This window comes from Vidua chalybeata, chromosome 2 (assembly GCF_026979565.1).
Source record: "Vidua chalybeata isolate OUT-0048 chromosome 2, bVidCha1 merged haplotype, whole genome shotgun sequence".
In the NCBI taxonomy this organism is placed as follows: domain Eukaryota; kingdom Metazoa; phylum Chordata; class Aves; order Passeriformes; family Viduidae; genus Vidua; species Vidua chalybeata.
This window is the reverse complement of record NC_071531.1, coordinates 99,978,070-99,991,671: the sequence shown is the minus strand read 5'-3', so window position 1 is coordinate 99,991,671 and position 13,602 is coordinate 99,978,070. Positions and strand designations below refer to the sequence as shown.

General features: G+C 38.7%; 1 protein-coding gene across 1 annotated transcript in view; it reads left to right on the top strand.

Moving 5' to 3' along the window:
• The window catches only part of GTF2F2 (general transcription factor IIF subunit 2), a 79,323-nt gene that overhangs the window by 28,076 nt on the left and 37,645 nt on the right, over positions 1-13,602 (top strand). The window contains exon 6 of the mRNA XM_053935153.1: positions 8,789-8,870. Within this exon, the coding sequence (XP_053791128.1) occupies positions 8,789-8,870 (82 nt within the window). The remainder of the gene's footprint in view (positions 1-8,788; positions 8,871-13,602) is intronic.

Genomic DNA, 13,602 nt, shown 5'->3' with positions numbered 1-13,602 from the left:
GGAAAAGCTCTCCACACATCTCTATGGGCGTTTCCTTGGGGAGTGGACAGATGGGAGCCACTGCACACATTCCCCAGCACGGGTGGGAGCAAAGGCTTTCCTTGGGTTAGACCTGGAGAAGAGGAGGGTCCATCTGTTTCAATATGTATTTTTCACTTTACAGATAGATGTGTCCTGCTTTATCTGACTAGCAGTGGAAAGGCAGATTATTTTTCTGTAAATTCTTCTGCTCTATTTCTAAGTATCTTATTCCTACTGCTCCCGCTGTCAGTAAGGTTGTTTTTTGATACCACTGAGTAATCAATATACTATTTTATTATTTGGTAACTGACTCTAGTGAAAATAAATGTTTTTCTCTCACTCTTCTCCTTGCCAGGGTATCCTATCCCTAGCATATCCCTGATAGGCTGATTTTTTCTACTGTTGTATATGATATATTAAGCAGGTATTATTAATTAGGTTTGATTTACTGGGAATTAGTAATGGTTTTATTTTTAACCCTTTGATACTATGGATGTGTTTAACATAACTTCAGTCAGAGATTTCAATCAGTTTCTAATTTTTAAACATTTGGACTTTTTTTCAAGATTAACTCCTTTCACTAATTACTAAGTTTTTCAAGTTCAAGTTACAGAATTAGTAATTGAGAAAATGAAAAAGCCAATTACTTTCACGTAAGATTTATTTTCCATTACAGGAGATATCCATTAAAATTTACTTTATTGTCAAGTAATGGAAAATTCACGTAATGTGCTTAGATCATGCATAACTAAAATATTGAACCATCTTATTGTCTTTTAAACCTTAGGAGAATGGTTGGTGGTGCTTTCATCTCATACAGTGAACTTGAAATAATTTGAAGCTGAGTTAGAAGCATCCTGGTACAAGTAACCAGGGATTTCCAAGGAGAGAAGGGATTTGTAAAAACAATAAATTTTCCATGTCCAGTAAAACTGTTTGCATTTTAATAGACAGAATTTACAGAACAGTGTGTATTCTCTTTTCATCATCTTCTCAATGTTCTCACACTTGCAGTTGATATTTTCCACTTTTGTGAACAAGTAAGTATTCTTTAAAAGATCATGCAAAATCATTTTAGTGGTTTATATGATAAAATATTCAGAATGGATTTGGTGTGGAAAATATACTCTGTGGAGTTCATGAATATTTACACTTAAACCTTTGAGACTTGAAAAATTTAGAGCTGCTGTAAAATTTTCATCCCCACAAACCCATGTAGCTTTATTTCACTGCAGCTGACAGTCATCTGTAAAACAAAACTAAAGCCTGGCATTTCTCAGTGAAAATTTTCCACTTTCTGTGCCATACTACAAGACTTTCCCAAAAAGCCTTCATTCTTCCTATGCACTTGTGATACATATGGTATTGTAGTGCATGTAATTTTAATGGGGTGATTTCATATAACTTACTGTTTTTTGAAGGTGTAGCTATGCTGGATTTCTTTTTTTCTGTCCTTTTGTCCATGCACTGAAAGACCATCCAAAAGTTCATTTTGCCAAAGATATAGAAGTATTTCTTGCAATCAAGTTAGAGACTTTGACCATTTTTGTCCTCCGAAAGTCTTTTGTGTTGTGTACCAGTCAGTCTGTGATAGCTGAGATGTGCCAAGTGCATCCCAGATCTTGCTTCCCACTAGGATTGAAATGGAGTAGCTTGCTGCTGGGTGCTTTCCCCTGCTACTAGTGAATTGTTTCTGCCCTGTCCAGCTGAAGTGTTCTGCTTACAGTGTGGAATAGCAATCCTGAAATGACTGCTGCTTCACAAATTATTAGTGTTACCTGTATGTTGGGTTTGCCGTTGAAGTAGGGAATAGTGCTGGGATCCAGCAATTGAAAGGATATTGTTTGGTTTCAGATTAAGTCAGGAAGTACACTGAGCACCCTTGTGCACACTTAGGAGAGTGCCTATAGTAGTAGTATTCCCTTCCTAAGTTACACACACTTTGGGTTGCAGCAGAAGGGCAATCCACAGAGATTTCCAGGTTTTCACACAGACAAGCTGTCGTGGAGACAGTGAAAATTCAGTGCTGGTATCTAGCAGCTACACAGAAGAACAAAACTTGGGAGGAGGGGGCTAGGCATCTTCCCCTCCTTCTGCCCTACATACTTCCTTTTGGAAAATAAGTTCACTCTCACTCAACTTCAACCCTCTTCCTGAATCTCCTGGTCTGTAAGCTTGAGCATGCCATGGAGCTGAGGATTCAGGACCAGAATACAACATGGAAAAGTTGGTGCTTTACCAGTGGTTCAGCTCACTTGCCTATCCAAAGATCAGCTTTACCGACAGTCTGCTGTCAGAGAAAATAACCTGGGTTACAGAAACCAACTAATTTTTTTATTAGAGTACAAAAGAATATAAGGAAAATTCTCAGCTATAGGAGGGAGAGAAATTTAGATTAGGAAGCCATGCTAATGCAATCTGTTAGGGTTATTGAGGCAGTTTGCTAGACATTTAATGTCATAACACAGAAAATTGGCCAGGTTGTTGGACATTTAGACCATTCAGTAGCTCCTGTCACACAGTGTTCATAGCATAGAAATTCTCATTTCAAAAGTATCTCCAGATGTTGATTAACAGCTGTTGAAGACAGGCTCTGCATAGTAATTAAAATTAAAGATTTTCAAACCAGCAAGTCTGAACAATTTGCATTCAAGAGTTTCTAAAAGGCTGTCTAAGAAACTGTCAAAGTTACTGTTGATATTTTTAATAATTTTTGAGCACTGCAATTCTACAAGACTGGAAAAGCAAATGCTGTGCCAATATCTGAAAGATGAATTACAGGAGACAGGTATTTAAATATGAAAAGGTACTGTATGAAAAATGATAAAATATCTGACTTGGAAATCAATCAGTTAAAAATTAAGGGAGGGTAATATAATGCTAATCAATGTGTGGAGAGAAAATGGGTGGTGCCGATTTTTTTTGCCCTTTTCTTAAATTAGAATTTGTTCAGCAAAGCAAGTGATGCTTTTTTCTGATAAATCCTTCAGTATGTTTCATTTGCCATTTTGTAGTAGAATATATACCACATTAGTTTCCCTATCATTTAGCTATACAGAACTTAACCTGCAGGCTTCAAACCTGCAGGCGTCAAATGTTAAGCAGAAAATTATCACTCAGATGTTGCTGTGATTTGTCCAATTTGTTCTTGGTCCAATTTTTTTCTAGTGAGTGATCGAGGAGGTAGTTGCTAATGGTTTTGGAGATGATACACCTGAGAGTGTAGTCAGTAAGGTGATACATTGATGATGCAGAAGGATTTGGATAGTTGGTTAGGATAACATTTTATTATCGCCAAATACAAAGTTTATATGCCCATGAATACACTGTAGACAGAGCTTGCAGTATTTATGTTTGCAGGAGAGTTAGGGCAGAGGTTCTGATCTATGTATAACAGGTCATTGACAGCTGAGCATGAGTTCTGTGGAGTGGCAGTAAAACAAGCATAGAATGTATCACTGGATGCCTAAATACAGGAATGCCAAGTGAAGACCTGGAGAGCCTGTTCCGTAGCTGCATAGCTGCCAGGGAAGGACGGCCTGAGAAGGGCAGCAGCTTTGCAGCAAGAGAGGTGCCGCAAAATGCCTTTGGTCTGTAAGAGCAGAGCTGAGGTCTAGTGAAGGAAGGGGCTGTTCCATGTCCAGCCAACACATGCAAAAGCCTGGGAAGCTGCACGGTGGTTTAAGTGAGCAGTGTGAGCTTACCAGGACTTCTGACTTGGATGCTGGTGTGCTGGTTTTAGCGGGGGAAGAGTTAACTTTCTTCACGGTACCTGGTATGGGGGTGGGTTTCGGATTTGTTCTGAACACTGTGTTGATAATACAGAGATGTTTTTGTTATTGCTGAGCAAGGATTACACAGAGCCAAGGCCTTTTCTGCTTTTTGTACTGACATGCTAGTGAGGAAGTTAGGGGTGCATGGAAGGTTGGGAGGAGACAGAGCCAGGACAGGTGACCCAAACCGACGAAATGTTCCAGACCGTGTGATACCATGCACAGTATATCAAGTGGGAGAAGAAGGAGGAAGAGGGAGGACATTTGGAGTGATGGCATTTTTCTTCCAAGTAACTGTTATATGTGATATAGCCCTGTCTTTATCCCAGCCCATGAGTTTTCCAGCTTTTACCCTTCTGATTCTCTCCCTGATCCTGGTAGGATCAGTGCTGGTGGGGCAGTGAGTAGCTGCATGAAGCTTGGTTGCTGGCTGGGGTTGAACCATGACAACTGGGAAGCAACAGCCCATCTTCTAACAGCTGAGCATCTGGAGGCACATGTGCCCACTGCACTTTCATCTCCTTTTTCCTGCTGCCTGAGAACCATGCATCCTAGGTGCGGTCTTTTTCTGCCTTTTTCCTTGGCACTGCTCACAAGGCAGAGGAGTTGGCAAGCTCCAGAACCTGACCCACATGCTGTCAAGTCTAGCTGTGAGAGAGAGTATCTCAGGAGAGACATACATGAACTGGACTTTCTCAGGCCAATAAGAACAATTAAGAAGCTGAAGAATTGGCATAATGGAAGGTTCAAAAAAACATGATTTATTTTTATTAGGCTTGATAAAGGTGGAGACTACATAAGTGCTTGGATGGGCAGAAATGCTTTCCTAGCAGGCTCTTCAGCTTAGCAGTCAATGGTCCAACAAGACAGTGTCTGGAAATCGAAGCTGAGTGCAGTCAGACTAGAAGATTAATACATTAAAATCTCCAAGCCAGTCCATCTCTCTCTCTCTCTCTAAAAACTACAAGAAGCCAATCCCTTTCAGACCATCTACTGCACAATTCCAGTAAATTTCTCTCCTGCCTATTTATTAACATTAGCTTAAGTGTTTCAACCATATTCTGTTCTTGGATTGTCAGCAGGATTCCAAGCTGGAATCTGTGTTTCCCCAGCATATCTATCATCTCCCTGAGACAATAGTTGAAATTGCTTTATGAATTGGCACCAGGGCATTCAGGCAGGGAGTTCAGGGTGAGCATGCATTTGGCAGCTAATGATTAACGTACGGGTTCTGTGGAGGAGCCTGTCTGGAGCTGCACTAAGAGGGTCTTTGTATCTGCCAGCACATGTTGGGCATTTGAGAGTGTGAGACTCTTGGGAAAATGTCTTATTTTCCCTTCTCATCACTGGTCTTAGCTAGTCCTTCAGACCTATTTGTTTATTTTGTACTATCTACCTTGAGTAGGAGTTTTTAACAGGGAACTAACTACAACTTCCATGCCTTACTCATCCATTACCTTCTAGGCTGATGCGACTATGGAAATATCAAGGCAGATGTGTAGCATTTTGGATATCTTTTCATTGCATCTCTGGTCCTGCAACAGTTGAAGACAGACCCAAGTCTCTGAATTTGAGTTTGGTGAAGGAGGTCTAATTAGGCTACAAAGGGAATAAAAACTGTGTTCCCATACTACAGTCTTGCATCCGGAGGTTTGCGTGTGTCTTTGTGTATTCTGCTAGACTCTAAGGATGTGTTAAAATCCCAAAGAGGGTCCAGGGAAAGTGGACATAAGCCTTGGTTTTTGGACAGTGGATGTTCTTAGGCAGCAGACAAGCTTAGCTGCAAGGTGGTGTTTGGGAGACTATACACAGCCTTGTACATTAAGGATTGGAACATTTTGTCTGGATTTGACCGCAAAAGTCAAATCTAGATCAGTGGTAATTAAAAGAGGATATTAGCCAAGACATCGAGGATGAGATACCAGAGAAGTTGTGGATTCCCTAACCTTGGCTGTGTTAAAGGCCAGGTTGGATGGGGCTTTGAGCAACCTGGTCTAGTGGAAGGTGTTCCTGACCATGACAGGGGAGTTGGAGCGAAGTGATTTTTAAGGCCCTTTCTAACCCAAACTATTATGTGATTCTGTGGTAATACTAAGGATAAACTCATTTAATTGGCATGTTAATTTTCTAAGTAGTTAGTGGGTAGGAACTCTCTGCTTTACTGATCCTGATCCTTGAAACTTAAAAATAATTTGAAAATTGTGCAAAGTGCAGGGAGATTGATAGTGGCATGTCAGGGTTCAGGCAGCTGGGTTAGATGGTTCAGGTGAATATAGATTAGCTAGCCTTGAAACCCGTACCACAGAAGTGAGCAGAAAAATTGTTATGGAGTTCAAGATTGGAAATATAGTGAATTGTTAAGCAGATGTTAACAAACATGGCTTTATGTAAAGTTTTTCTGGTTCAACAAATCTAATTTTGTTTATTTTGAGGACTGTGAGTTTAAATTAACAGCACATTTGCAGCCTGCTTAGCATTTCCTACTGGACGTAATCTAGATCCTTGTGACATCCTGATTTATATTTTTTTAAAAAAGCAAGCACAGAACAAGATTAAAAACTAGCTGACAGTTATCAGAAAGGAATTATGAGTAGGAAGCCTCTTGAGTTGTAGTTTGAAGGGCTTACTCCAGGATTAGCAAGGAGGATAGTGGTGAGAATCACTGCTTAAAAAATGTGTCATGATTGACACAAATGCTGGTCAGACAGTGAGTAACTATTTCAGGACTGTCACGGTGTAACCGGGTTTGCTTAATTCACAGAATCTGTTTTAAAGACAATGAGTTTTCACCAAGCCAAATGCAATTATACACCTAGGCAATGCAGAGCACACAGATAAACTGTAAGACTTAGAAAAGACTCAAAATAGTTGTGTTAGTAATATAATAGTCAGTTAACTCCACAAATCCCCAGAACTTGGTTTTTAGAGACAAATTGATCTTAACCCAGTTTTAGCCATCTAAGCATGAAGCAGTCATGGGACTGCTTCATGACACTGTGCAACCCCTCCTCCAAAAAAAACCTACCAAAAAAAACACCTAAAAAAAAATTGAATTCTAAAAGAGATGGGACCATTTTTTTTCCTGACAGTCTCCCTTCCTCCCTCTCTCTGCTGAATTCATAGATTCTGAATAACCTTCAAATGGCTTAAGTGAGGTGAGAGAAATTCCAGCTCCTGTATCTGTTATTTTACTTCCATGTATGGTTTTCATAAAATCAGTTTGGTAGTAATGTGTCTGGTTTCTGGTCTCTGTTATCTTAAAGCATCATTTCAAGATTGAACAAGATGCAAATAAAAAGTTCAAGAGTGATTTAAGTATGGCAAAAATGTCTTGTAATGAGATAATGCATGAGCTTAAATTGGTTCATGTATTGAAAAGGTGATTGCGAAGCACCTTGATAACGATTTATAAGTACTTTCAGAGGGAGAAAACACCAGGTACTGAAAGACTCTTTACCATAGTATAGAAAGTAATGAGAAGAACCAACTGCTAGAAGCTGAAGCCAAATTCTTATTAGAAATTAAGCAGCAATATTAGTACCATTTTAGCCACAAATAAGTTACTAGATTCTGTAAAGAAGAAAGACCATACAATTTTTCTGTCTGTGATGCATAAGATGTCAGGCAAATTTGCCAGGTTGTCTCTTTTGACCATTAAGCTGGGAATCTACAAAATCACAAATGTTTTAAAACAAATTTTATTTTATTTCATTCAAACCTATCTGAAAAAATATGGCTTTCTTACTGCTTTCAAAGATTTAGTTTGAATCAATCCAATAAATTTTAGATTAAATAATTTTAAAATACATGATGTCTAAGTAATTGCTTCTGGCATTATTCAGGGAGAGCAGACTTAAATGTGCAGATATAGTAATATTTCAGTCTATAAAGTGGTAGGAAATTCAGAGGTGTCTCAGAGTGCCTTGGGTTACTTGGACATCAGTATTTCTAAGTGTTTCTGTCATCTTCTGTGACATTGCCAGCGGAAGGTGACAATGACAGTGTAGTGCTCTTGGAAGGACATTTTAATACTGAGAGTTAATCAAGCCTTTAAAACTCATCCTTTCTTGTAATGCAGGGCTGCTCCAGAGGGGTTTGTTTACCACATATTGTGCTGGCTACGCCCAAAATAGATGCATAAATTGACATGCGCTCCTCCCACATCCACACACCATGCACTAGAACATCGTAGCAGAAGTGAAGAAGTTTGCCCACCACCACTTTTCTCTCTTCATTTCTGCATTAAGTTGCTTTTAATTTTTGGGTTTACCTGCCTTTATGGTGTAGGCTGCTACTGCTCTGTTAGTCATCGTTGCTTTAGGCAGAAGGTGGTCACGTAGGGTAACAAAGTGACTGCGTCACTTTGTGGTGAATGTACAGAGAGGCGTATTACCTAAATACTTGTATGTGGTGTCCTAGATTACTAATTGAAAGCTTTTACTTCTTTTCCTCGATTGTTACCATCTGTTGTATTATTACTTTTTTTGCATTCTGTTCCTTTAGTACTTTTACAAAAAATTGTAACAAGAGGAAAATGTGATATTATTTTTCTGAGAATAAGAATAAAATTAGCTTTTTGCTTTATCTTCCATTAATTTTTGTTTATTGGATTCTCTTTGTAGATTATTTTTTCATAGTCACTCATTGTATTAATTGCCCATTTACAGAAAAGTTCCTCGATAATAATCTGAGTGCAACATCTAGAGAAAGAAGTTGCAATCTCTTATTTAAAATTTGATCTCTGTGATCCATTCTTAATATGTAAAACATCTGAAGGCAAAGCAAGGAAGTCTAGGGTATACCAGCTATGCAAACATGTTTTTCCTGCTTTTTTTTTGGTGTCTAAATAGCAGAGATTTTAGAACTTGAGTTGAGACCTTAGAATTATGTTATATTTAGTAAATTGTTAATTAGTGAAAAATAATTCAAATGCTGACCATCTTGGTGGATCTTATTTTAATGTCCAGTTTTACTTCATTTTCTTTTCATTCTAGATAAACTTGCCTTGGAAGGAATAGTGGTGCAACGTGCTGAATGCAGACCGGCAGCTAGTGAAAATTATATGAAGCTGAAAAGGTAGGAGTCCTTAATGACAAATGATATGTGATATCTGACTTTGGTGCTTTTATTATTGCCTTACTAAGGAAGGGTGATTTCAGTATTATCATGGTCTTACCAGATCTACACAGAACCAGAAATGATCTTGCTTTTGGGGTGGATTTACTTAGGGAGAGAGTGAAGGCTGCTGTGGGCGTTTTATCTCCCTCTGGTTTTGTCTGGTGGGATGATGCAGACTTCTGCATCCATTCATATGCAAATCTCTTACTAGAGCACATGTACCTTTCCATATCTGAATGTATGATTGTATTCAAATGTGATTCAAGCTGAATTTCCTGAGGACTTAAGGGATTACATTGGTCTGCTCGTGGTGCACTTCTTAAGTGGATCACCCAAGTTTAATTCCACTTTACACTGTGCTGTGCTAGACAAAATGGATCTCTGTAAGGACATTTAAAATGTCAAAATTAGGAAGGAGTTTCTGGAGAAGTGCTGGACCTAAACTGGCATGGTTCTTAGAAAAGGTAGTGACTGAAAATACCAGAAGTGGCATGGAAAGCACAGCACACACATTTAACAGGATCATTTAGTGACTTCTGAAAATTTAAGCAAATGCCTCTAGAATTTGCTGTGTGAGTCATATATCTTATGGGTAATTAACTTGATGATATTCTCTAGTAATCAGATTTGGGATTGAATTGTTCCTTATATTGAGTCCATCTTTATATATTTTAAGTATGTGGGTTTTCATTAGATCACCTTTTTATACCGTGAGTTTGTTGTAAATAGAGAAATTCAAAGCAGGAAATTTGAGGAAGAGAATTGTCCATGACTGGTTTTAAAATTGTCTACAGAAACATAAAATGCAAAGTGACATTTTTCTCTGATGCCTGATCTGATTTCTGTGTATCATATACATTTTCAATATCTTGTGTTTTATTAACCTTCTCTGTCATCTAAATTGCTCCAGTATTTCCTTATGGAGTTCATTCAGTTTTGGCATTTTTTCATATTTTATGTTCTAGCTGTTGGAAATTAGTACCATAGGTTTGTTCCTGTACAGTGAACTACTTAATTTCATATGGAGTTCTGTGATTGCTGTCATGGTTTTTGTCATCAGTAGGAAATGGAGATGAGGCAAATGTAATGTTATAGGAAAGGACTCATTTCAGTCTGGCAATTTTAAATATACATGAATATAGAATGTAAGATGTATTTGCTTCATTCTTGTTCTAATCACAGGTTTCCTGATCCGAGTGCTTTTTTGTGTTTTGTACATAATTGATCAGATAAGTTTCTTCTTGTAAGGCCACAGAAGGAGACCAAAACAGAACTGATAGCTTTAATTAAGTACTACCCAAACTTTGATTTTTTCAGTGTTCAACTTTCTGTCATGCATGCCTGGATGCAGCCCCCTCCCGGTCTTCAATTTTGTCATGTTCTGCTCCTATAGGAGCAACAGAAGTACAAACACAAAAGCAGATTTTGTTTCTGAAAACATTGGCAGGTGAAAACAATGGTACTGTTGTTTTTTCCTTCCTCTAGAAAAATTGTCAGGCTGTGTATTCCTACTTTCTAACTTCACATGTTGTTAGAGATTTTTGCCTTCTACGAATAAGTTAAAAAAATAGTCTGATCTGTTGAGAATCAGCATGAGATTTAGCACATCTAGCAGTCACAGCCTCAGAAGGAATTGGTTTATATCCAAATACTGTATCTGGTATTTGAGTAGTAGGATCTAATTTTTCACTCCCTTTATGGTCTCCCACCCTCAACATGCTACAGTCTGTACATAAAAAAAGGTGACAGCATTAAAGATGAAACACATATATTATAGAGCTGTGTTATATTAAACCATTTTGTTCATTTTTCTACTTTTGTGCTTTATATGAGAGAGACTCTTCAAAGATGAAATTTATAATATTGATAAAACAGCAAGTCTATTGTGTAGGCTTTGAGTGCTGTAATACTAAGTTGAGTTGGGGAGGAGGTAAAATTAAAAGATAAATGCAGTAGCTTCAAATGTTTAAAATCTAGAAAATGGAGCTGCACACTCTCAAAATCTGTAATCACTTTTTTCTGAGAGGTGGCAGTAACCAAAAAGGATTATATACTTCCTGGGAATAAATGCAGATACAGATCCTGTCTATTTTGCTGTCTGCATCCTGGTCGAGGAGATCAGCTGATGGATGCCTGGCGTGGCATTGGTCTCGTTGCTGCTCTGGAGAGTTTCAGCATGAGGACGAAACGATGGTCTTGTGATGGGCTTGCTGGCAGTTAAGTGGGAGATAAGCATGATGTGTGGGTTTAAGGATGGATGATGAAACTACAGAAACTGGTCACATGTGTGAGTGAAAATGTTAACAAATGTAGTAGTTGGGAGGGTTTTTTCCCCCTGCTTTTGATTTGATTACAGAAAGGATGGAGATGGCTGATGTTCTCAACATGTTGAATACAAGGTACAAATGTGTGTCTAGGGTTAACTACTCCCTGACTAAGCTGAAACAGAGGTTGTGTGACCTTCACTTGGTATTCTATTTTGCAAGTTTTGTTGTCAGCGGATTTATTTAAACTTTTTCAGTTTTCCTGAACTTCATGTTCTAGAAGAGGGACAAATACCATGAAACTTCCTGCACTAATAAAGCTTTGTGCTATTGAACTTCCTGCAAAATTTTTATTAGCAGTGTATTTCTTCATAGCACCTTAATGATTGGTTTTACATTTGCCGTTATTGAGGCTAGCTGGAAAATAATATACATGGTTTCCAAGCAGTTGTCATGATTTCTGTCTTGTGGGAGTGGATCTCATGATCCTATTTAAAAATATTTGGACTGTGTGGGGAAAAAAGTAGGCAGACCATTCCTAACTGCAGTCAGCTTTGCTATGCAGTGTCACAGAAAATACTGTGCCTACACTATGATAGTTCCCTTCTTGCCCCATGGAGCCTGTCAGAGAGTGGGGGCACATGTGAACTGTGGTACAGTGCATGTGTCACAGGTGGGAATCACACATGGCTCACTGTGCAGCACAGTTTGTATTTGCACCAGGCTTGTGCCTCCACCATCCATGTGATCCAGGCAGGTTGCCTTTCCCTTCTGTCAGGCTGCCTTAGACAGGCTCCACATCCCCCCTAGCCAGTCCCACATGAACCAGACTATTTCCTTACTGTAGTCAACTGTCTACCATGAAGATGCATTGTCTGTGCTTTAATTTTGTTTTTCTGAGGCTTATGAGATTTTAATTTTGTGATCCCAGTGTTTAACCACCTTGGATTAATGACCCCTCCAAAGAGAGAAATCTTCCAAGCAGCTTGTCTGCACTGGGAAACATGGGGCACAGGAAGAGAGGAGTTCCCCAGACATTCAGGATCACTTCAGGCTCCAGATGACTTGAGAGGAGATGAGAATACTATTTTGATACTCCTAAGGAATATTTGCTATTCACAAAAGAGGGAAAATGGAGGGCTGGGGTTGTGCAGGGGGGGAAGAGACATAAAACATTCCTTTTTTTTTTTTTTTAAAGACACTTTCTAGCATATGAATTCTATTGGTTATGGAAACTGATACTTTCTTAAATGTTGGAAGAGACCATTGATCTGATCACTGGAGCTCAGTTTCCTTCCTTTTGTAAATGCCTGGAGACAGAGGATAAAAAAAAAGTAGGCTTTGCTGGCCGACTTACAATTCTTCTTTTACCTTAAAATGGTGTCATTACAGCATGGATGAAATTTGCCTTCTTTCTGTATTTTAAATATCATCATGCCAGTTGTATCCATCTCAGATTCCTTCTGCCACATTACCTGCTTCCATCCTTGCCCTGGTCCTCACATCCGTTCTTGTCATCCTTCTCATCATAGCAAACTCTCTTCTTCCCCAGATCTTTCTCAGTCCCCCTTTCCCATTTCTGCTTCTTCATTTCTTCATAGAAGAAAATATTTTCGAAAGTATTTGGACCACATCATTATTTTATACATTTCATTTTAAGGAAAAGTTAATAAGAAAAAAATCTCTGAGGTTAACTTCTGCAAAGCTCCAATTCAGACTGACATGGTCAAGTTGAGTAGCTACAGAAAGGTCTCTAGGGCTGCTCAGGTCGTCTACCCTGGGGTGGCTGGGCAGGAGGCTTGCAGTTCTCAGAGGAGGTTTTGAAGGCACATTTGAAGTGCAGCTCAAGCAGTTGATGCATTGTGTGACGTGTTTGTTAGCACTTCTGCAACAGTGGAGAATGGCAGGCAAAAAAGAATGAATTCATTGCCCTTGTTTCATTCTCAAATGTGATGCTGAAATGCTGGTCACCTTTCACAATGGCTTTGGAATACTCTGGTTTGAGTATACCTAATCTGAATTACTGAAGTCTCACAAACTGTACACTAAGTGAAGAAAAAGAAGGAGTCCGAGGTTTACCAAAAGCCTTGAAGAGCCAACATTTAACACTGCAACAAGGGTGGTAATTCCTATAGCTCTCTTAAGTAATTTAAAAATATGTCTTGAAGTGTCATTAGTGAAAACAGTGATTGCTGTATGACAGCTTGTAACAAGGCTTGCAAGAATTTTGTCTATCTTCTTGCTTTTTCTTACAAGAGTTTTCTATAGAGAATATAATGAAAGTCCTTATAAAAGCCGCTGGAAGAAACATGCATAATAGACTTTTAGGAGTAATGGGTTATAAAACATTCTAGAATAATGAACTTCCACATTTGAAAAGTCACATTTCTTTACAACCATTTTATGGAGGCCTCTAGAAGTCCTGA